This window comes from Lepidochelys kempii, chromosome 7 (genome assembly GCF_965140265.1).
Source record: "Lepidochelys kempii isolate rLepKem1 chromosome 7, rLepKem1.hap2, whole genome shotgun sequence".
Lineage (NCBI taxonomy): Eukaryota > Metazoa > Chordata > Testudines > Cheloniidae > Lepidochelys > Lepidochelys kempii.
In genome coordinates this window covers 100,417,209-100,439,204 of record NC_133262.1, presented here as the reverse complement: position 1 = coordinate 100,439,204, position 21,996 = coordinate 100,417,209, and the positions used below count along the sequence as shown (strand labels likewise).

The window sequence follows — 21,996 nt, the reverse complement described above, 5'->3', positions numbered from 1 at the left end:
AAAAATGTTAATTTTCTGACCAAGAAATCAGCAACCCTGAATGGTTTTCCAGTTGCTGTTGATAAAGCCCCAGTGTACAGTTCGCAGAAAGAGTAGTTGGCAAGGCTTTGTGCACCTGTAAATGGGATCACAAGGTTTCTGTTTACTAGTCCTTGAAATGTATTTATATTCACTATTTTACCACCTTATTTATACCTTTATTTTTCCACTTAATGTCTTCAGAGCTAACAGGAAATCAACATTTATTACAATAAACAAACAAAAAACAACCCAAAAATAACTTTGTCACTGAAGTCAGCAGCTGAGACAGAATGCACGCAGCAGATATGGTTAATAAAAAGATTTATATTTGTCTGCTAAAAAATTATCTTCTGGAATTTCAAATATGCATTTTAATGATAACCAAGCTTCTGGACCAATAGTCTAATAAGCTTTCTACTTAGAATCCAGCAGTCTTGCAAGAGTTAAAAGTAAAATTTAGCAGACATCAATAGTTTATTGAAGAAATACTCCTTTTTGCTTCATAATTTGCAGAAGGCTGCAAATGTCAGTCATGATGTACTGCCTCTTGAAATTAGTCAATAGAGCAAACAGCAAGAATTGCTGTGGGCAGAAAATAAGCACTGTAATCATGACATAACTGGGGTCAATGATTTATGGATTTCAATATAGTAGTAGCTGCATATGATTGAAAATTTACTAGGTCACTAGTGCACCAAAAATTTTATTCACAGCCTCTAGGCATCTTTTGAAATGTGCAACAAAATAAAAACCCCTGAACCTGTTTTGACACTGTGCAGGCTCACTGGATGACATGCCAGCCCACTGAGTCTCATTTAAATGCAAATGTCTTACAAACTTTTGCATCAAACTCCTTTTTAAACATAAAATGCTGAGAAGAACAGTAAAAAAGGATTGACATGCACAATCAAAACTTAAAGAAAATTATGAAAATAAAACCATGTTTTCTCTGACTTTTAAGCTGGAAGCTGAAGCTGTGCCTGAAGTGTCTGAAAAATATGAGATTAGTTCTGTTCCAACATTCTTGTTTTTTAAGGTAAGAGAAAATGGGTTGCATATCACTCACATGAATGTCTGTCAAGTTCAGCAGTTCAGTACTAGTAAATGTTCATTCTACTCTTTTTTTCAGTGCTAAAAATAGAACAGAAGTCCCTTTTCTTAGTGTTGACTTAACGTAGAAGCTGTTAACAGTCTGTGTGTCTCGTGTATGAGTGTGTTTTTTTTTTTTTTTTTTTACTGGGCACAAGAATGGCCAGTTTTAATATTTCAGAACCTCCTTGAAATGCCTTGGAATTCATATATGGCTTTACAATACCCGAGATACAAAACACTCTTCTCTTGTATCGTGTTAGGCTTGGTTTAGTGAGGTTCACAATTCATTCACTTTTCTGTTTGAATTATTCAGTGGAATGCTTCTGAACAATTAAAAGGTGATTATCTAGTAGAAATAGCATGTTTGGTTCTGTTTGTTAATATTTTTTTTTTTGTTTATAACAAGCTTTAAGAAGTCTATTTGGTACAGACAATGCTATGGCCAACAGACTAGTTTCAGTTTTAGAATTTTGCTGGGATTAAAGAGGTAAAGGGTCAGTATGCTAACCCATTGTGCCTGCTTATCTGAAAACCTATAATATGTAGTGATGGAATACATTAAAACTGCCAATTTTTAGTAGTTTAAAAGACCGCTTTTAGTTAATACTTCTTAACTGAGCTACTCTCTTGGTTTATTTAGAATTCTCAGAAAATTGACAGATTAGATGGTGCCCATGCCCCAGAGCTTACCAAAAAAGTCCAGCGCCATGCATCTAGCAGTACTATTTCAGCTGGCCCTAATGATAATGCAAAAGAGGACCTCAACGTACGTCTAAAGAAATTGACCAATACTGCACCCTGCATGGTGTTTATAAAAGGATCTCCCCAGGAGCCTCGTTGTGGTAAGGACCCTGAAATTTTATTTAATGTAACAGGGCTTGTTTATGTAGGGATTGGTTGCAGGATTTATTTATAGGTTTGTTTGTGGCATGTATCATTAAAGCAGAGGTCCCCAGACTTTTTGGGGTCATGGCCCCTTTACCCCTGTCCGTGACACCCTCCCCCAAACCAGGACCGCAGCTCTGGGAGGGGAGGACAGAGGGGAGATGCAGAAGGGAGTCAGAGGGCTGAGGCTGGGGGCGGGGCTGGGAGGCGGAGCTGGAGCAGAGCTGCGGGTAGAGCAGGGCTGGGTTGCGCTCCCTCACCATCCCCCACGAGAACTGACCTGAGTCCCACCGTGCCTCCCCTAACGTTCCTCTGCACCCTGGGGGGGGCACACCTCCACAGTTTGTGGACCATTGCATTAAAGTATCTGAGCGCCTCAAAACACTAATTTATTTTCACAGTCCCCCCATGAAGTTAGATAGTATTATTATTCCGTTACTCCAGATAGGGAACAGAGGGATAGAAAGACTAAGCAACTTGCCCAAAGTCACATGCATCTGTAGCAGAGCTTGGAAGAGGACCCAGATTTCCTGAGTCAGTCCAGTGTGTTAACCACAAGACCGTCTACTGTTCACCATCTCCTGTGTCCAAACCCTGCATCTCAAATTGTAAGGAGGGGAAAATTAGAACATAAAGCTAAAAAAAGCAAGTGCTGATAACATGATTTCTGGAGTATCAAAAGTGTGGGGTTACAACCTTATTGGGCTACTGACATTTATAGCTGACAAATTGTGGTCAGCTAGGGGAGGTAACAGGCTCAAGTAAAACAACATGGTGCCAGTTTTCAACAAGAGTGAGTCAGTAAATCTGTGGTCTCCAGCCTTTTTATGCACAAGATCACTTTCTGAATTTATGTGCAACCCAAGATCTACTCTGCCCCTTCCCCGAAGCCCCACCCTACTCACTGCATTCCCTCTCCCCCACCTTCACTCACTTTCCCTGGCCTGGGGCAGTGGGTTGGGGTTCGGGCTCTGGGCTGGGGCCGAGGGGTTTGAAGTATGGGAGGAGGCTCCGGTCTGAGCCTGGGGCAGGGGATTGGTGTGCAGGAAGGGGTGAGGGGTGCAAGTTCTGGGACAGAGTTTGGGTGCAGGAGGTGGCTCCGGGCGGGGGCAGAGTGTTGGCTCTGGGAGGGGGCTCAGGGCTGGGGCAGGGGCTTGGAGTGCAGGAGGGGATATGGGGTGCTGGCTCCAGGAGGAGGCTCAAGGCTGGAGTGTGGACTCCTGCTGGGTGGTACTTACCGCAGGTGGCTCCCGGTTGGCGGCGCAGTGGGGCTAAGGCAGGCTTCCTGGCTTCCCTGGCCCCATGCCTCTCCTGGGAGGGGTGAAGCAACGTGCCCCTGTGTGCTGCCCCTCTCTCCAGGTACCGCCTCCACAGCTCCCATTGGCCACAGTTCTCCGTTCCTAGCCAATGGGAGCTGCGGGGGTGGTGCTTGCAGGCTGGAGCAGTGTGCGGAGACCACCCCCCGCCACCCCCCTTGGGGCCACTGGGGCATGCTGACTGCTTCCAGGAGTGGTGTGGGACCAGGGCAGCCAGGGAGTCTGCACCGCCAGACTTTTAGCAGCCGGAGATCGCGATCAACTTGTTGGTGACCACTGCTGTAAATTAATGTTCCGTATGTCTTCTGTTTATAGTAAAACAATAGAATAAATATTAAGAATAAGACCTCAGTAAACATCTAGGAGACAACTTTGAGCAATAGCCTGAATTTATAAGGAATTAATCTTGCAAGACAAGTACTATTGCTCTTTTTTGATAGAATTACAAAATTAATGAGGGAATACAGAAGTTGGAAGCGATGAGTTTCAGTGGGAGATGGGCGCCTATGCCTTGTAGACTCGTTAGTAAATCCCAGCCATAATATCTGGATATTAGTAAAACACATGAACAGCGGGTATAATAGGTACTGCTGTGGTCGCTGGACCCCCAGTTGTAGGGTTTGGCGGCGAAGTTTTTGCTTTTATTATGCCCCCTGCAGGTTCTGCTGTGGCTGAGGTAGCACAAACTGCCGCCTCAGCCGCCACGGAACCTGCATGGGACATATCAAAAGCGTCTTCTACAGACGCTTTTCCCCTGGGTGGGTTGGGTCCGGGGAAGGGAGGCGCGGCTGCGGCTAGCTATGGGCTCCTCTGGGCAGGGGGAGGCTCGGCTCAGGGCTTTGGCCAGCCTGGCCGGGGCTCCTCTGGGCGGGGAGAGGCTTGCGGCTTTGGCCAGCCCAGGGCTCCTCCAGGCGCGGAGGAGGGCTTGTGGTTCTGACTTCAGGTGGTGGGGGGTAGGCGAGGAGGGGGAGTCTCAGGGCTCCGTCTGGCTGTGGGGAGAGCATTGGGGGAAGCGGCAGAGCTGGGGACGAGCCTCCCCGGGGGGGGAGCTCCACCTGCTGCCTATGGTAAAATACTTTGTTTGGAGGGGATTGCTTTGAATCAAAATGATTTAAGTAATTGATTGGAATTGGGATTTAAATCAGCCAGCAGGAAACCGTGATTGAAATAATTGATTTTAATTTTGGTTTGCATTTGTATTTTTTAGTTATTTTCCTAAAGCAAGTTTGAGTCTCATTGGTTGGTAACCATTTAAAACATGTTGATTTACAGCTAAATATATCCTTTATGCTAAATATGGTGCTTCTTTTTGCTGATAGGAGGATACGCTAATTTATATGTATTTATTTAAACCGTTATATAGCCTAACTTACATTTATTCAGATTCTTAATTTTTACATTTTTAGTATGGTAGAAAATGGTGAATGATGCATTTGTTATTTACTGGATGTTGAAGGTTTTACTAGTGATTTCGCTTGCTCTGTTTGGAGAGACATTCAGGCACATTAAAACACAAATAGCATTTTCAAGTTTTTTTTTTAAGTTACTTAAAAACAATTACTTTGTTTTTTCTTATCAGCATACAATTAAAAAGTTTACCAAAACACATTTTTCATTTAAAACTCACTGATTTATTAAACAAAGGAAGTATTTCTGTTTAGTATATTGAACTGATTGTTTCTGATCGTTATACTTTTCAAGATTTTAGAACTAGTAGGTCTCATCCTCTCCGACCTCATTTTTTGTCTGTAGATCAGAGGAAGAAAACAAGCTGTCCTGCCTTTATTTATTTATTTGAACTCCCAGTTGATTTCTTAACTTTGAGTGAAGTAGTCATTGAATTGAAGTAGCTGAATAAACTGAAAAAAATGTATTCTCTGTACCTGCAGAAGAGGTTACTACTGTCAAAAACCAGTTTAGCACTTCAACACACACTCGTTCCAGGTGCTTAGGCAGTGACTTCCACCAGTTCAGTGATTTGACTTTCTTGAAAACGTGGCAGCAAACATGTACTGTTAAAATAATTGTAATTAAATGAAAATAATATTAATAGATTATAGTAAATTCAGGCCTTAACCTAGGTTATCGTAAAATATAAATTTAATTTTAAATTTTTTTAATTTAGCTCTTCTCTAATTTAAATAAAATCGTATATATTTATATAATGAGTTTAAAAATCAAACTGACTTTGATACAATTCCTCAAAATTATAATTTAAAAATTAAATTAGTTTGGATAAGAACCCATGTGGATTGAAAAATGGGTAACTGACTGACTGGAAACAAAAGGCAATAAGTAACAGGGAAGGGTCAGTGTTTGAGAAAGGTATCTAATGAGGTACCAAAGTGATGACCATACTTAATTGCTATCTTCTTTAGTGATCAGGATAAGAGCATATTGATGAGATTCATGAAAGAAGCCAAATTGAGAAGAGTTGAGTAAATAGTAAAAATGGAGGGAAAAGTACAACAGGACATAGAGAAACTGAAAATGGCAAGTACATAAAAAACAAGAATTAAATAGGAACAATGCAAGCTTCAGTACTACACTGGGATAGAAGAGAGGGAAAGGAAGGTGAAAGCTATTCAAAACACACAAGTTCAGTGGGAGGGAGTGGTAGTGATTTGAGTTTGCAATATGTATAACTACAAAAAGCTATTTTGGACTGCAAACATAGGCATCGTGTCCTGGGACAGGGAGTTACTAGAACCTCTTGGTATAGTTGTGGTATAATAGCTGGAATAGTACTTTCATTTCTAGTCACCATGGGTCTGATCCAAAGCTTGCTAAAGTCAGTGGAATACTTTCCATCAACTTCAGTGAACTTTGGAACTGGCCTGATGGTGATAGATCGGAGGGATTTAGGAAAAGAGCAACACAACTGACCAAGAGCCTTTTTGAAGAAGGATTTTAAAGAGCTAAATATGTATATCTTGCCTAAGCAATGACTTGTGGATGGGGGAAGGAAGGAAGTCCGTGTATTCTGAAGATTAACCAGAGTAGTTGAGTGCAGTAAATGGGAGTGATGTGATGGAATTAAAATAACTTAATCTGAGTAGGAAGAAGAACTTTTTGCCAATGAAATGTATTGGGCTGTGAAACAATCTTAAAAGGAAAGTAATGGTGGAAAGTACCATTGTTTGGGATTTTAAAAAAGACCAGACAAAACACTACATAATGTGTACTATAAGGAACAATCCTGCATTGGCAGGGAGAGACTCCATGATTTCATAAAGCTGTTTTCAGATTCTGTCTATGGATCGCTTGGTTGTATGTGAAGAGCTGGTTGGTCACATGGTATTGGCTCCACCTCCAACTGCTAATTGAATTAAAAGAAAATAATTAAAAAGTTACTTTTACATATGAACAACTGTTGAGTGCTGTGGGAATGTTACAGGATTATGAATGGTTGATTAAGTGGTCTGCAGGATCCTGTAAATGGGCGGAGAGATGGTTCATGCAATACGAACATCTGATCTGATGTCTTTTTCCTTATTAACTCCTATAATGCTGCTACATTTTAATAGATTAATAAGTCTCACAAGATCATAATGGCAGGGATGCTGGAACAGTTTTTATAGTGAGGATGCTGAGCCATAGACTAAAACTGTAAACCCAATATATAATGGAAACCACTTTAAGCCAGCACCCCTAGTTCCAGCACCTATGGGTTAAGGTAGAAATGGTTTAACAAGTAACAAACTGAACATTCAACACCCCCACCCCACCCCACATACGTTAACTGTACAACTATGTGTGCACCTTAAAATCCTACCGTGAACAAAACAAGCCCATACATAAGTATTTGCACACGCATCACACATATTTCATATGCAATAAAGAATTGAGATAGTTTTAAGCACCTGTGTCTTTATCCCAAATAGCATATTATTTCCCAATAATCTTATTTCTGTCACTCATAAACTTCTTACCTTGGCTATAATATGTGGTTTTTGCTTTGCAAAACATTTGTAATACAGTTTGGTTTTCTCAAGTATGTTACTTACAGTGAATGGGAGACAGGGTGAATTGATTTAAATCAGTGATTTATATCACAGATTTTAATTGTAATTTAAATCAGCAAGAAAGAATCCTTGATTTAAATAAATGATTTTAATTTTGGTTTGAATTTGTACTTTTTATTTTCCAAAGGAAAAGTTTATTCTCGTTGGTTAGTAACCATTCAAATGTTGATCTGCAACCATCTGTAGCCTTTACACTAAATTTGGTACTTCTTTTTGCTAACCAGAGCATCTACTATATCTGTAGATATTTATTTAAGCAACTATGTAGCTTAACATACTTATTCAGATTTTTAGTTTTTACATTTTTTATTATGTTAGAAAATGGCAAATGATATTTCTTTATTATATGTCGTTTGTGTAGAACACCATTTGGATGGAATTTGGAATACAATTAAATATACAAACAGCACTTTTAAGTTTATTCGTTAAATAAAACTACCTTAAATGTGCTGGATACAGAAGAACAAAAAAGTTTATCCATACATTTCTTAATCAAAGAAACTATTATCTTTAGTTAGTGTATTGAACCTAATTGTTTCTGATTGCCATGTTGTTCGAAATTTCGGACTAGAAATTGTCATCTTCTCACACCTCCTTTTTTATTCATAGCTTGAAAGAGGAAGCCAAGCTTTCCTGCTTTCTCAGCTCTCAATCTGTTTCCCAGTTTCAAATGAACTAGTCATTGGACTGAACTAGTTGAATAAATTGAAATGAAGAAAATATTCTCAATGCCTGCAGAGGAAGCTACTGCAATCAGAAGTTTGAACAAACTCTGGTTCCAGGTGCTTAGGCAGTGACTTCCACCAATTCCGTGGTTTGACTTCCTTTAAAACATTATTTTAAACTTTCTTTAAAACACTTGGACATAGATGCCAAAAACTGGATTGCCCTAGAAAAACTTGGATGGGTGGCAACCATAGTTTAGGTTTTACCATAGGTTGTCATTTCAAATGTAACTTTAAATAGGCTTTTTTATAGAGAAAAATGTATTTAATTTAGAGTAAATACATTTGTTTTAATTCACTCTGATGGGAGAATATAGATTAGGACTGTTTTTTTGTTTGTGTGTTTTTTTAAAAAAAAAATCTCAATTTCTTAGTGTTTTTGTATTTAATTTGCATATACTCAATATGACAGTGAAATGTCTTAGTTTTCATAATAGTAGTGTCAGAGACAGTTACCACTGTAGTGTAGGTTAAGTAAAAGTTTTCACTTTAACCCTTCTGCTTTGAGAACTTCGTGAAACTTTGAAATTTTTATAAGAACACCCCTGTATCAAAACAGGAAGCTAGGCATGAGCTTTTGCAAATTGCATGCTGAACTTGTAAAGGCTATATCTGTACATGTATGTGAGGCTAATTTTAACAACATAATGAAGTGTACTGAATGTGTATGTGGGCAGAGGCAGAGGTTCGTTATTTCACAGAGGGGACTGAACCAAGTTTAAACGTAAGATTAAGTGATCATTGAGATTGCATAGTTAAGTGCTCAAAAAAACAGGAAAAGCCTAAATCAAAGTTACGCACACAGTTTTGGCTCTTTGGTGCTTTTGCATAAAATCTCTAATTATACAACCATGCACTGTAATATCATACAATATTTTTCAAACTTGCACAGATTTTGTACTTTACTACTGTCACACATTCTATGAAAAATACACAGTGAGCTCTGTTTACTTACATAGTACAGATTTATGTATTAAAACATAGATTATCAGTGAAAATTTGCAGTTGTATATAGGATTGCCTGAGTTTGTAACTTAGATTGAAGAGAGGTTAATTTAGTAGTTAGTCCAATTCTGCAGATAAGATACTTAAGATAGAATGTGGTGTTGCTTGGAGAGAAAAATCTATAGTATGCTGGCGCTGGCAGAGTTATTAAAATATGCATACCTTTTAATGAGAAGAGAGCTTACCATATTAAAAAGGCTAAATTGTCAAAGATAAAACTGGTCTGTTATGACAATGGCATTAGATAAGTAAAAAGAATGTAAAATAATTACAGGATGCTCCATGTGGTTATCTAAGGATGAATATAGTTGTGAACAAACTCTATTTTGATAGACACAACAGATTTGAATTGGTAGATGAGTGCACTTGGCTACTGGTGTGGAACCCTCTCCTATGGTGGGATATGGAATCTTTTTTTTTTTTTTTTTTTTGTAATTAATCATTACTTCATTGAGAGAGACAACTCCAGTATAGTGCTGAGTGAAGTCTGTTCCCTTGGCCATGTGTTCACTGGCTGTTGTATCTTGTTGCTACACATGTAATCTTGTTTCAGGAGATTTTTGGGCTGTGAGTGCATTGGTTTGCTTGTTTCATGGCTATTACAATTTTATTTATTCTCATTAACAGTATAAAGTATATAGTGGTATTTATGGCTGTCTGGATACACACTTACATTTTGATCACACTTTAATTCTTTGTATTACATGTATGGTGTCTTTTTCAGAAATTCTACCTAAATCTTTTGTTATGAAAGTAAGTCTGTATTGGTACTTTATCCCCCTAAGCATAACATTTCCATTCTTTTACTTAACCCTTAAAAATGAAACACAACCAATCAATCTTTCTAGTCTGCATGTAATTGCCTATAGCTAAAATGAAGCTTTTTGTCAGCCTTGTTCAATAGAAATGAGTTAATGTATTGGTAACAGAATAACCATCAGCAATCACCCTTTAGCTGTTTACTAATGAACTCCCAGATGAATGAGAAATTTCAGAATCCATGTTTTTACTTCAGGCTGTACATGAACTTAACACTTAGATGTCATACATATACATATCAGTACCTCATCTCAACAAAGTGCAGATCATGCAAACTTGTAGAAAACTGTAATGCAAATCCATATTTAAAAAATTAATAGGTGATTTTGCAAGTTGAAATCAAATAGTTATTTTTATGTGGCAGTCTGGTTATTTTTATTTAAGAATTCCTTTTGTTCCATTTATTATAGAAATGTAAAAAAAAAGTCTAAATAGTGAAAATGTTTAAAATTTACTTTTCAGTTTTAATAATCTAGAATGATGGTGGTTATGACAGAAGATTTTTTTAAAATGATCTTTAGCTTGTGTCCCTTTTTTAGTGTAAAGAATGGTTTATTATGCGTAAAGAATGTTAAATTTTGTGAACAGAATTGTAAAAAGTTAGTGTGTGTGAAGACTGGGATACATTCATTATTGTATATTTTCTTAGAACACAAATTATGAAAAGAAACATTTTTTGTAAAACAGACTCATAATAGGGTGTAAAAACCCATTTTATACATTTAATGTCCAGTACTTAATGTGCTAATGAGAAAGTATCAGAAGAAAAGTGCATGACTTCATAGTACCTAATAAAAAGTGTGACAAGTACAATAGAATATGTACGCTTATGAATGTAAATACTTAAAAAACCCTCAAGTTGTTGTGATGTGGGAGGGAAAACAGTGTCAACGCTGTGGCAGCTGAAATGGAGCCAGAAAAAAAGCCATTTTAAAACTCAAACTACTGCCACCCAGTAGGCTTGAATAGCAGTTTTCATGCTCTTCAGTCAGTCAGTTTCAACTATTTTATTTTGGTGTTTGGGGGAGACTGGTAGTAGCTGGAGGGAGAAAACAAGAAGAGCTGCAGGAATACAAGGTGAGGGGGGAAAAGAGAAGGGGGAGCAGAAGATGTGGAGAAGGGCAAAGAGTATCTTTCCTTTTGGATGCAGAAGGAAGGAGGAGGACTAGACAAGTCACAGACTAGGGAAATAGATTTCTTTGAAGTTTAACCATAAGACGTTCTACCAAAATGTAGTACACTAAAGTTACTGAATGCAATTGTTTATGCAGGCAGACTTCAGACATACGTACTGTCTAGATACTTTGAGGTTTAATAATTGCAGTAATAAAACCATTTTTATTCATTGCCTATTTTATCATGTTAATACTCTAAAATAAGACGAAGAAACACCATAGAACATTGTAGGGAGCGGTTATTGTCTGGAAGATCTGTAGTACGTTTTTTAACCAAATACATTTTCATAAAGCCACGAGAACATTTTATTTAAAAATAGATATAATTTAAAGTAATCACCTCCTAATTGATATCCTCTTTATATCCAGGTTTCAGCAGACAAATGGTGGAGATTCTTAACAAACATAACATTCTGTTTAGCAGTTTCGATATATTTTCTGATGAAGAAGTACGTCAAGGACTGAAAACATACTCTAATTGGCCTACTTATCCACAGTTATATGTAGCTGGAGAGCTTATAGGTGGACTGGATATTGTTAAGGTTAGAAATTGAGAAATCTGCATTTTTTTTTAATATTTTGCATATTTTTAAAAGTGTGTGTGTGTATATAACCATCTCTTTCTAAATGTGAACACCTATTTTTCAGGAACTGGAGGCTTCTGGAGAGCTGGACACAATTTGTCCCAAGACACACAAATTGGAAGACAAGTATGATGCATTATATCTTTATTTTAGCAGTGTGTTATAGTTTAGAGGCAACATCCATATTCTGACTCTCAGAAATACATCAGCACTTAAAAAGTAAATTACTGTAATGCTGCAGTCTTTCATTTGAAGTAATTGAATCTTTTAGTTACCTCTTCAGTTGTAGATAACATGGGTGATCATATATAGAAGTAAACATTTGGGTATGCTGTTTTGATAGGATTTACTTAGACTACAAGTTTTATTACATTTAAAATAGGGCACATAGATTTCCTCCAGTCTCCTTTCTTGAATAACAACTAGTTTTTTAAGAAGGAAAACATAGGTAAATCCTTTTATAGAAAACGTTGTAATTCTACAAGTAACTTTTTAAAGTTTTTTGAGTCTGATTGGGTATAGATTTGATTACTATGGTGTCAATATGGTATAATTATGTAGCCCCGCTCCCCACTTTTCAGTTCCAACGGTTGTCTCCTTTGTTGACATTATGTACTTTTTAGTGATGCATTGTGGGTTTTTAATCTCCCAAGGCACACCTAGTATCTAGAAGCTAGTCTGGCCTCTTGAGTCTTCCCATTTTGAGCATGTGCTCTGTTTAAATTTGGCTGGTCAGCTAAGCCAAGCCTGGTAACCAAACAAATCATAAGCTCTAAATATGTAAAGCATCTTCCTATTTTATAGCAATAGCTAGCAAGTAGTGGGAATTTGTTTCTCATCTTATATGTATCACACGATTAAAACACTAAAGAGGAAGCTGAATTATCAAGTTACAGCTATTCTCTGAAGGCAAATATTGACACACAAATACCTACTCATAGTCTGAGGCTGGCGACACTGGGTATCTATAAAGCTCTGGAAGTGTCTGATCCCCACTCCCACCGAAGCATTGGTAAACCACACTTGGGAAATAACATATTATGCAAACTACAATAGAATCTCAGAGTTATGAACATCCCAGGAATGGAGGTTGTTCATAACTCTGAAATGTTTGTAATGCTGAACAAAACGTTATGGTTCTTTCAAAAGTTTACAACTGAACATTGACTTAATACAGCTCTGAAACTTTACCATGCAGAAGAAAATGCTGCTTTTAATGATCTTAATTGAAATGAACAAGCACAGAAGTAGTTTCCTTATCTTGTCAAATCTTTTTTAAATTTTTCCTTTATTTTTTTTAGTAGTTTGTTTAACACAATATTGTACTGTATTTGCTTTTTCTTGTCTCTGCTGTTGCCTGATTGCATACTTCTGGTTCCAAATGAGATGTGTGCTGGACTGGTCAGTTCATAACTTTGGTTTTCATAACTCTGAAGGTCTACTGTATTACAATAAGAAAAGGAGTACTTGTGGCACCTTGGAGACTAACCAATTTATTTGAGCATAAGCTTTCGTGAGCTACAGCTCACTTCATTGGATGCATCCCATGAAGTGACCTGTAGTTCACGAAAGCTTATGCTCAAATAAATTGGTTAGTCTCGAAGATGCCACAAGTACTCCTTTTCTTTTTGCGAATACAGACTAACATGGCTGCTACCCTGAAACCTATATTACAATAAAGCACTTTTAGACTACACAGTTAAATATTTACAAGTCAGAAAATGCAAAAGTTAGATGAGTGCATACCCTTTAATTTACTCTTTGTGCTTAATACTCATACTATTCAAATAATATGATAATGCAATAGGTTTTTTCAAGTTTTAGTTACTCATTTTGGCCTTGATTCTGCAGTTGAATATATTCAGGTTTAGTCTTATGCTGTATTATAGTGTCTGACCCCTCTATATCTGATTACAGGATAAGGGCTATATTTTGTACTACGGTGTGTGTATGTAACAAGTAGAAGTACTTGAAAATATTGGTAGGAAAATACACAGTAACATAAACTTCAGTAGACTACAGAAACTATAACAAAATACTGTGATAATGAACAGCACTATGTTTTGTCATGGATAAGGGTAATAAGCACTGAAATATTTCAGTAATACCAGGACAAACCCTTGCTTGCGGGCACTTAAATATCCGCACAGAGCGAACAGACCTTTTATTTTTAATCTTTAAAAAACAAACAACTCCCCCCAAATCCTAAACACCTCTTTACAGCAAACTACATGGAACTCAGACTATCTTGAGGATAAAGAGCTTAACCTGCATTGTTGAGATTTGAACCATTAGCTCCAAGGTGACTCAATATTTGAAACCTAATGTTTAGACTACTGAGCGAGCCATCCCCTCTAGCAAAACTGACTGGTTCTACTGGGTGATGAGTTATACCTTCTGAGTCACTTTCTTTTTCAAATTGAATTTTTTCTGCAAGAGGTGCTTTTGCTAGTCTTTTCCTTCCCCCGTGCCAACCTGCAAGCTCAGAAATTAATTCTGAATTTGTACCATTCAATTCATGCTTTGTTTTCTGCTTTGCTTAGTCTTTGCAGCAAAAATAATTTGTTTCTTTTCTCCATTGCTCATAATATGAGATGTCACTTCTTCCATCCCTGAAAAGGATGCATATACAGGATCTAAATATGTTTTAATTAAGTCACTTAAGATTGGTTCAGGTGGATGTCTCACTAAAGAAGCAACGAGAGCTGTAAGACAAGGATTTAAAATCTTCACTCATTCTGATACTTTAACACTGGCAAAATGGCAATTGTCCGTTCACTCCAGGACAATCATAGAACTCCTATTCATAGAGCTAGGCTTGAAGTTCTAGATCCACTCCAATCCGTGTATAATTATATTATTGTACTCATCTTGAAACAGTTGGGCTTGTTGCCCATCTTAATTTTCAGCTTTCCGTAGCTGTCTTCCAGCTTCCCAGTTTTCCCTTGAAAACCAAAGCGTATTTTTACAACACTGTAATTAAACTTTTTACATTTTTCACTCGTGAATCTCTGGCTAATTGACTTCTGTGATCAATGCAGAAGGGAAAGTTCAACAGAACAATGGCAACCTAGGTGTTTGACCATGCTACTCTTTCTTTGCTAATGTGTCTATAATGAAATTCTACCCCTTTAGAGGATTATAGAGCTGCAGCTGGCTCCCTGTGGCCCCTGCTCTCTACTCATTCAAGCAAAGAATTAAGCTGAATGGGAAATTTAAAAATAAAAATAAAATGGAGCATATTTTCTAGAACCTGGCAGCTCTCCTAGAAGTTCATAAAATGTGATGCCCTATTTTATCAGATGTTGTGGGACTTCAGTGTTCTGTATATGACCCCTCAAAATTCCTGTTGGACAATTTGGGGAAAGGTTGTTATGAACCTGTAAAAATGTTATGGAACAGTAAATTCTGAGCAAGTAAGCAACCAAAAATATTAAAATACCATCTCAACTGAAATGGGTTTGACTATTGGATGTCTGTCATAACTTTTCATAGAATACTAGCAAAGACTTTATCTAATGTATGAGAAGAGGTTGAACCACTAATAGCTAGGTTCTGCACTTGAAATATTATGTAGAGATTACATATCTGTAACTGTGCAAGATTGTTCTATCCTGGGACCAACACTGCTACTAGAGAGACAAGCTGGGTGCAGTAGTATCTTTTATTGAGCCAACTTCTGCTGGTGAGAGACAAGCTTTCGAGTTTACACAAAGCTCTTCTTCAGGTCTTTCAGAGAGACAGAATTATTGTGTAAATTCGAAAGCTTGTCTCTCTCACCAACAGAAGTTGGCCCAATAAAAGAGATTACCTCACCCACCTTGTCTGTCTTATATCTGTGATTAGATACGCACAGCTCTGGATATTGTATTAAAAGTATCTCCAATTCAATTTGGAATTTGCCCCTTAAGTTTGATGCATCTAGGTATTTGCAATTTAATCCTGAAAAATAAATCATTGCTTTAAAAGTAATATCATGGTTTACAGTGGCTTAAGGAGAGAATGAAATAGAATGGAATATAAATAAATTCAATTGTTTATAATACAGCTTTAAATATATCTTCTAAACCTATGAATTATCTTCCTATCTTTCTTATATGTATGTTACTGAAGAAGTAGATCAAAAGTATAGGTTAATAATTGAACTGAGATATTTTATATAATTTTTTTCTATTTTAGACTTAAAGTTCTGACAAACAAAGCTTCTGTGATGCTGTTTATGAAAGGAAACAAGCAGGTAAAGATCTCCAAAATGGTTTAATAGTAATTTCTTTTGATGCTCACGTCTGCAGGGAAGGGACTGTTGAACCTCTTTTCTTTTTGGCTACTGAAATTGGAGTGATATCAGGAAGTTATCTGTCTGACTTGCTTCTACAGACCGTACAAAGCAATCTATAATTTATCTGACAGGTATCAGGACTTCAGCTGAGCACATTGCTGTGGTGATGCAATCATCTCACTAAAACTTTAGTTACATTCATCAGCTTCATCTACATCATTTATACTGTTTGTGTTCTAATTGTCTCCTCCTTTTGGTTTTAGTCCAAAAGTCCCTGTGCTGATAGTTTTGGGTTTAGCAGATAATAGATCACTCTTAGTTCTCTCTTGCTGCTTATGTAGCCAGACTCTCACAGGTGAGGCCTACCCTTCGATTATTACATGCCATGTTAATCCTAGACATCTCTTTAGGTATTCCCCTTCGTGGCCTAGCTGAGTTGTTGTCCTATTCAATTTAGTTTCTCTGCTTTGGTTATGTAAATTTTCCGCATAGCTTAAAAAAGATGCTGGATGATTTTATGGCAACACATACCATAAATGATCTACTGTTTTCCTTTACATGTGTGAGATGGTGTCTTTCTGAACTGCCATTTTTTATCCACCCAGACTAAAATAAATGTGATGACTGAAGACAGACAAGTTTTAATAATTAGGATTGAAATGGTAATAAATGACTAACTCAAAAGCTTAGCTTGTTTCTTAGTGTGTCACATACATAAACTGGCCTCTCTGTAACAACGAGGCAGGTACAGCGGTATGGGTGAAAATAAATGTAAACTGTCGATCAGAATGATGGATACTAGGTGATGACTCCCCCGCTTAATCTGATCTCATGAAATGTTTATGCAGTAGTTTTGATATATGTACAGAGGGAGCTCTGTTTCAGGTGGGGAACTAGGCTCTTCCATGTATGATTCCCTCTTTTTCATTTAATTTCTTCTTTTTTCTATGAGCTCAATTTCCATATTACTTATAATTAAGGCTCAGATTCTGTCTTGGATATTTTTAGTAAAAATCATGGACAGGTCACGGGCAATAAACAAAAATTCACTGAAGTCTTTGACCTGACTTTCTCTAAAAATATCCTTAACAAAATGGGGAGGCAGGTTAAACTCAGCACATGCTGCTGCTGGAGCTCTGGGGTCCCCTGCTGCCGCTGTGGTGAGTGGGAGTTCCAGGGTCCCCCAGCGCAGCGGCTGAGCAGCTCTGGGGGTCCTGCTGTCCATGGCAGCAGGGAGCTCTGGCGGGTTCCACACTGCTTGCGGGGGCTGGGATCTGCGGAGGGTGGGCAGAGTGGGGTGTCTGGGAGCTCCACCCCAGGGCAGAAAATGGCACGGAGGTCAATGGAAGTCATGGATTCTGTGACCTCTGTGTCATAATTGTGGCACTTCTGCTGATTCACCATGTTAGGAAGTGCTGGAATCCTGAAGGGAGAGGCTAACTCATTAGCCTTAAAAACAGTCAGGTGTAGAGAGGCTCTGTAGCCTAAAGATCAATTTTTTTGTTTTTTGTATCTGAGCTGCCAAAAAAGTCAATCTTGAAGAAGGGGCAGGTAGTCTGGACTAAATAATGTGTGTAGATTCTGATTAGAGCAGGGTCCCATCTGGGAATAAGCTAAAATAGATAATTCCCTTTCAAAATGAGAATGAGTGTTTGTACAGATGCAGAATTTACCAACTCAGTCCAGAAAACTGCTGCCTGTCTTGCAAAATGGACAGTGATGGGTAAAGGGAAAAAATTATGGGGAATAATAAGCTTCTCTTTTTTACATGTTTATTAAATGTGTGGATCTAAAAGTAGTGTACTTCTTGGGAAACTTCTTAGCTTTGGCTCTCTTTGAATACTCTTAAGAAATAACCTGCATCCTAGCTGTAACCAGTTTTCAAGACCAAAATGGATGAATGTGGAAAATGACTTCACTAAGGAAAACTGTCAAAACAGTAGCTCTCAGAACAGAAGAAATGAGGGAGATGATTCTCAGTGTTTTCATTCACTTTAGAAGTATTTGCAAGTGAGGGAGAGACAAATTGCTCTGCAAAGTTAAACTTGGCAGAGCAAATGTAATGTAGTTGTTAAAAGGTGAATGTGGAAGGAGGACAGCAGACAGAGTGAACATCAAGAGGGGTTATTTATTTGAAATAAAATAGATTAATTGGGTTGTGATATGAGAATCTGGAAGTTGGAATTTTCTTGGCTTAAGAACTTTAAAACTTCACAAAACTAGAAAAATAGTGTTGTAGTCTAATAAGTTTTTTTTCTCTCACTTTAGATGGCAAAATGTGGATTCAGCAAGCAAATTATAGAAATCCTAAACAGCACTGGGTATGTAGGTATTATTTAAAACATAACAGCTTTGTAATGAATAAAAGTGCAGTGTTTATAAGTAAACTTACAAGGTGGAAAAATGCCAGGTAGCAATAGTAAATTGAATCATTCTAATGGGCGAATGGCTTTTTCCCTCACCTAAAATTATATTTATAAACATTTAAAGGAGGCATCTTATTAATGCCCTAAAAACAGAAGGTTTTAGTGGAAAGTGAAATTGAAAGAGGGAGAGATGCCTGGTGTGGTGACTGAGTTCACAGTACATTTAGTATAAGATTAACATCTGCCAGTGGTGATTGCTGGAATGTGGGAGGCAGTTTAAGCACACTTAAAGGTCTGTTGAACAAGTTAACTGTCTAATCATATTAGTGAATTACTCCTCCTGATTACTGCTGGACATGTAATTCTCTTGTTCTGCGTGAGACATTGCGTAGTGCAAATAGTTGCTAGCTAATTCAGATCCATAATTGTTGCCGACTATTTAGCTCAATAATCACTGCTGAGAGAGATGGAAAAGCAGCTGGCATTTGATAATTGTAATAAAAATGGAACTTCTATCCCGACTTAAATTTATTTGGCTACTAAATGCAGTGAGTGCACTATATGTTACATTACTTTCTAATTAATTAATTAATTTAATAATAATGAAATAATAATGAAAAGTAACTACTTAGCTTGGTGGTAGCTAGGCTAACTAACAGGAAGCACTGTGAATTCCTTTCTCATCCTCTCCTCTTTGCAATCTGATTGACTACAAAAATCTTTGCACTCTGATTAGCAACTTCTTCTAGAATTCCTTTTTGCCCACAATAAACATGGCTGCTTCAGATTCTGAGTGTTTTGCCATGCCTAATGTCTGATTTCCCGTCTTCCCTTGCAGCTGCTTCTTGTCCCTTGAGAATTGCTTAACAGCTTCCCCCCTTGAATAATTCCATTTAAAAAAATTATATTGTATTATTTTTCTGGTTAGATGTGTGACTAGCAAGGGTAATCAACTATATTTATGGCCCTCTGAATCAACTGTGAGTAGTAGCCAATCAGAGAATGGAGGTTTGTAGAGTTCAGAAACACCTCATACAAATGCGTGTCAATCCCCCTCAGCCAATCAGAGCATAAGAATTTGCCAACTGTCTGGTGTTTATGAACTAACTCTAGTCAGAGTGCAAGGAATTATTAACAAAATAAGTGTACCATTATGGATCAGTAACTTTGCCTGAGACCATTACATGTCTGTATAATACAGTTTATTTTGGTGTCTAAAACTTTTTCCATTCTTAAGCACTGTATTGGTGAACTGAATTATCTTGAATATCACATTTATTTTGCACACTCAGTTTTTCTTGTGTAACATGTCACTCTGTCTAGTCAGTGTAAGTAGTCTTTCAATGAAAATGGATACTTTTTGGTCTATACTAACTTTTGATTTTGATATAGATGCTAAAAAAGATGTTGTAGCTGTAAAATAAGTATGTGTCACTTGGAGTATTTAATAGCTAATTACCAGATGTCATTTGTCTCCTGTTTAAGTAGCTGACTTTCTGCAGTCTCTTGCTTACAGATTATAAATAAAGATCTTGTGTGTGTCTCCTATATTTTGGATGGTGGCTATCTGGTAGTGTGAAAACAAATAAATTGGTTATGTTTTTGTGGGTATTATGTTGCAAAAATGCATAATTCATTTTCATCTTTCTTTATAGTGTTGATTTTGAGACATTTGACATATTAGAGGACGAAGAGGTAAGTCTGATACTTTATCTCGTCCCCTCCGCCCCACAGATGTCACTGTTATGTCTACTACACTACTAAAGCTGCTGTGAAGAGCCTTAAAGTTAAGATTATTTTCCTTAGGTGCGGCAAGGATTAAAAACATATTCAAACTGGCCAACATACCCTCAATTGTACGTGAAAGGTGAACTTGTTGGAGGGCTGGATATTGTTAAGGTAAGGCAGGGGAGGGAGGACGATGACTCCTGTTTAAAATGTAAATTGACTCTTCTAGTGTGAACTTCTAAAAAAATATTTTTTAGAACTGCCATATACATAAGCTCCTATGTAATGGCCTTAGATTTTGAAATTGAATGACTTGGTTGGTTTTACTGTGACTGTCATTTCAACATATGGTTGAAAGGAGCTTTTAAATCTCCAGCATGCTCACATACTCTGATATAACAATGAAATGTATTTTCTTGACAGCAGTCAGCTACCTTTACTGTAAAGACCATTTTTACCCTGTGGGTGCATTGTTACAGGTTTCATTTTCTTTTTAGTTTTACTTTTGACATTGCTCTTCTCAAATAAGGTGGTGAGACATTTTTTCTAGCAAACTTTTATTCCTGAAAAAAAAAAAGTAAGGTTATTGTAGTATTTTGAACAGACCCTGAAGCAACAAAAATAGATCTGCATTTGTTACTGTGGTTTTTGATTTTTGTAACAGAGCAGGCAGAGTCTTCTAAACCTCTAATACTCCTGAGTTTATTCTCCTCTGAATGTTTTATAGCTAGTACACATTGTAACTCCTGGGAAGATATAATCGATACATCTCATTTAGCTCTGAAAATAAGCTGATGTTACTTAAATTATATAGATGATTTTTAAAAATTTTATTTACTTACCACAATTTTGGGTTAACTCGTACATTGATCAATAAGTATAATTTTGAGCATCAAAGAACTTGGAATGTGTTCTACTCAGCAGTAGTTTTTGAAAAATAAACAGCTGAATTGGATTATCTGTTACTGAGAGCTCGCTTTAGTGATGTATTCTACAGACATATGCATGTTACAGTAATTTGAAGATATGTTATAAAATGACTGAATATGCACAAATATTCTGCTTGTAGATATTTTCTGTATACATCTAAGAAAAACATTTCACACTAACTGAACCAGACTAACTGAATGATTTATAATTTGAACTGAAGTTAACTAACCAGACTAGGGCATACGTGTACTTCTAAATTATAATTTACACCAATTCATGGTCTTACACTTCAACAAATTCTATTGATGGATCATGATTTTTTTACTTTCCTTTGTGTAGCATGTTGGGTGTCTTATGTTCTGTAAAACTTTGTTTAAATACAGAATTACAAAAATTACTTGTGGTTGAGAGGGACCTCTAGTGGGTTATTTAGTCTGTCTCCTCCTGAATAGTGGACGGTTTCATTTTCTTGTCTAAAAACTATCCCTGTTGAATTTGACAGAGGTTATTGCAAAATATACATGCCCCAAGTTACTATCCTATAATTTCTTTACAGGAACTAAAGGAAAATGGTGAATTGTTATCTATTCTGAAGGGAGACAATTAATGCAAATGGACACGAATGCTAATGGTGGGAACTGAAATACTGCAAGAAATGATTCATTTATTGATTACATTGGAGCAATCAGCAATGGAGTGGGAGCAATTAAAAGCTTCTGACTTTCTCTTTATACTTAACAAAGTCATGCTAGATCTATGTTAAAGTAATTTTTCAGAAGAAATACAAAGCTGTATCAACATCTTCAATTAAAATGGAATGTTAAACATTTTTGTTTTCATTGCACTCTTTGTAAATATAAGTATATTCATTTTACGTAGACAGTTTAGTTTAGTGTAAACTGACCCCACAATTCACCTATCTGATATATTTTAGTCCTTTACAGTACGTAGTTTGTGGGCATACAAGTCTCATTAGAAGAACACATATTGTGACAGGCAGCATACCTATTGTCAGTGTCTCTAATTGTTTTTTTAATGTCCGGTGA

At 37.0% G+C, this 21,996-nt stretch overlaps 1 protein-coding gene across 3 annotated transcripts in view; it reads left to right on the top strand.

Annotated features, from left to right (window-relative positions):
* The window catches only part of GLRX3 (glutaredoxin 3), a 34,142-nt gene extending 12,365 nt beyond the window's left edge, over positions 1-21,777 (top strand). For 2 of the 3 annotated variants that reach the window (XM_073354032.1, XM_073354035.1), the window contains exons 3-11: positions 983-1,057; positions 1,754-1,955; positions 11,433-11,605; positions 11,712-11,773; positions 15,827-15,884; positions 18,195-18,247; positions 19,948-19,987; positions 20,099-20,191; positions 21,507-21,777. In XM_073354032.1, the coding sequence (XP_073210133.1) occupies positions 983-1,057; positions 1,754-1,955; positions 11,433-11,605; positions 11,712-11,773; positions 15,827-15,884; positions 18,195-18,247; positions 19,948-19,987; positions 20,099-20,191; positions 21,507-21,557 (807 nt within the window). In that variant the 3' untranslated portion in view covers positions 21,558-21,777. The remainder of the gene's footprint in view (positions 1-982; positions 1,058-1,753; positions 1,956-11,432; positions 11,606-11,711; positions 11,774-15,826; positions 15,885-18,194; positions 18,248-19,947; positions 19,988-20,098; positions 20,192-21,506) is intronic. The other variant, XM_073354033.1, reaches the window with a different exon arrangement.
* The last annotated feature ends 219 nt before the right edge of the window (positions 21,778-21,996 follow it).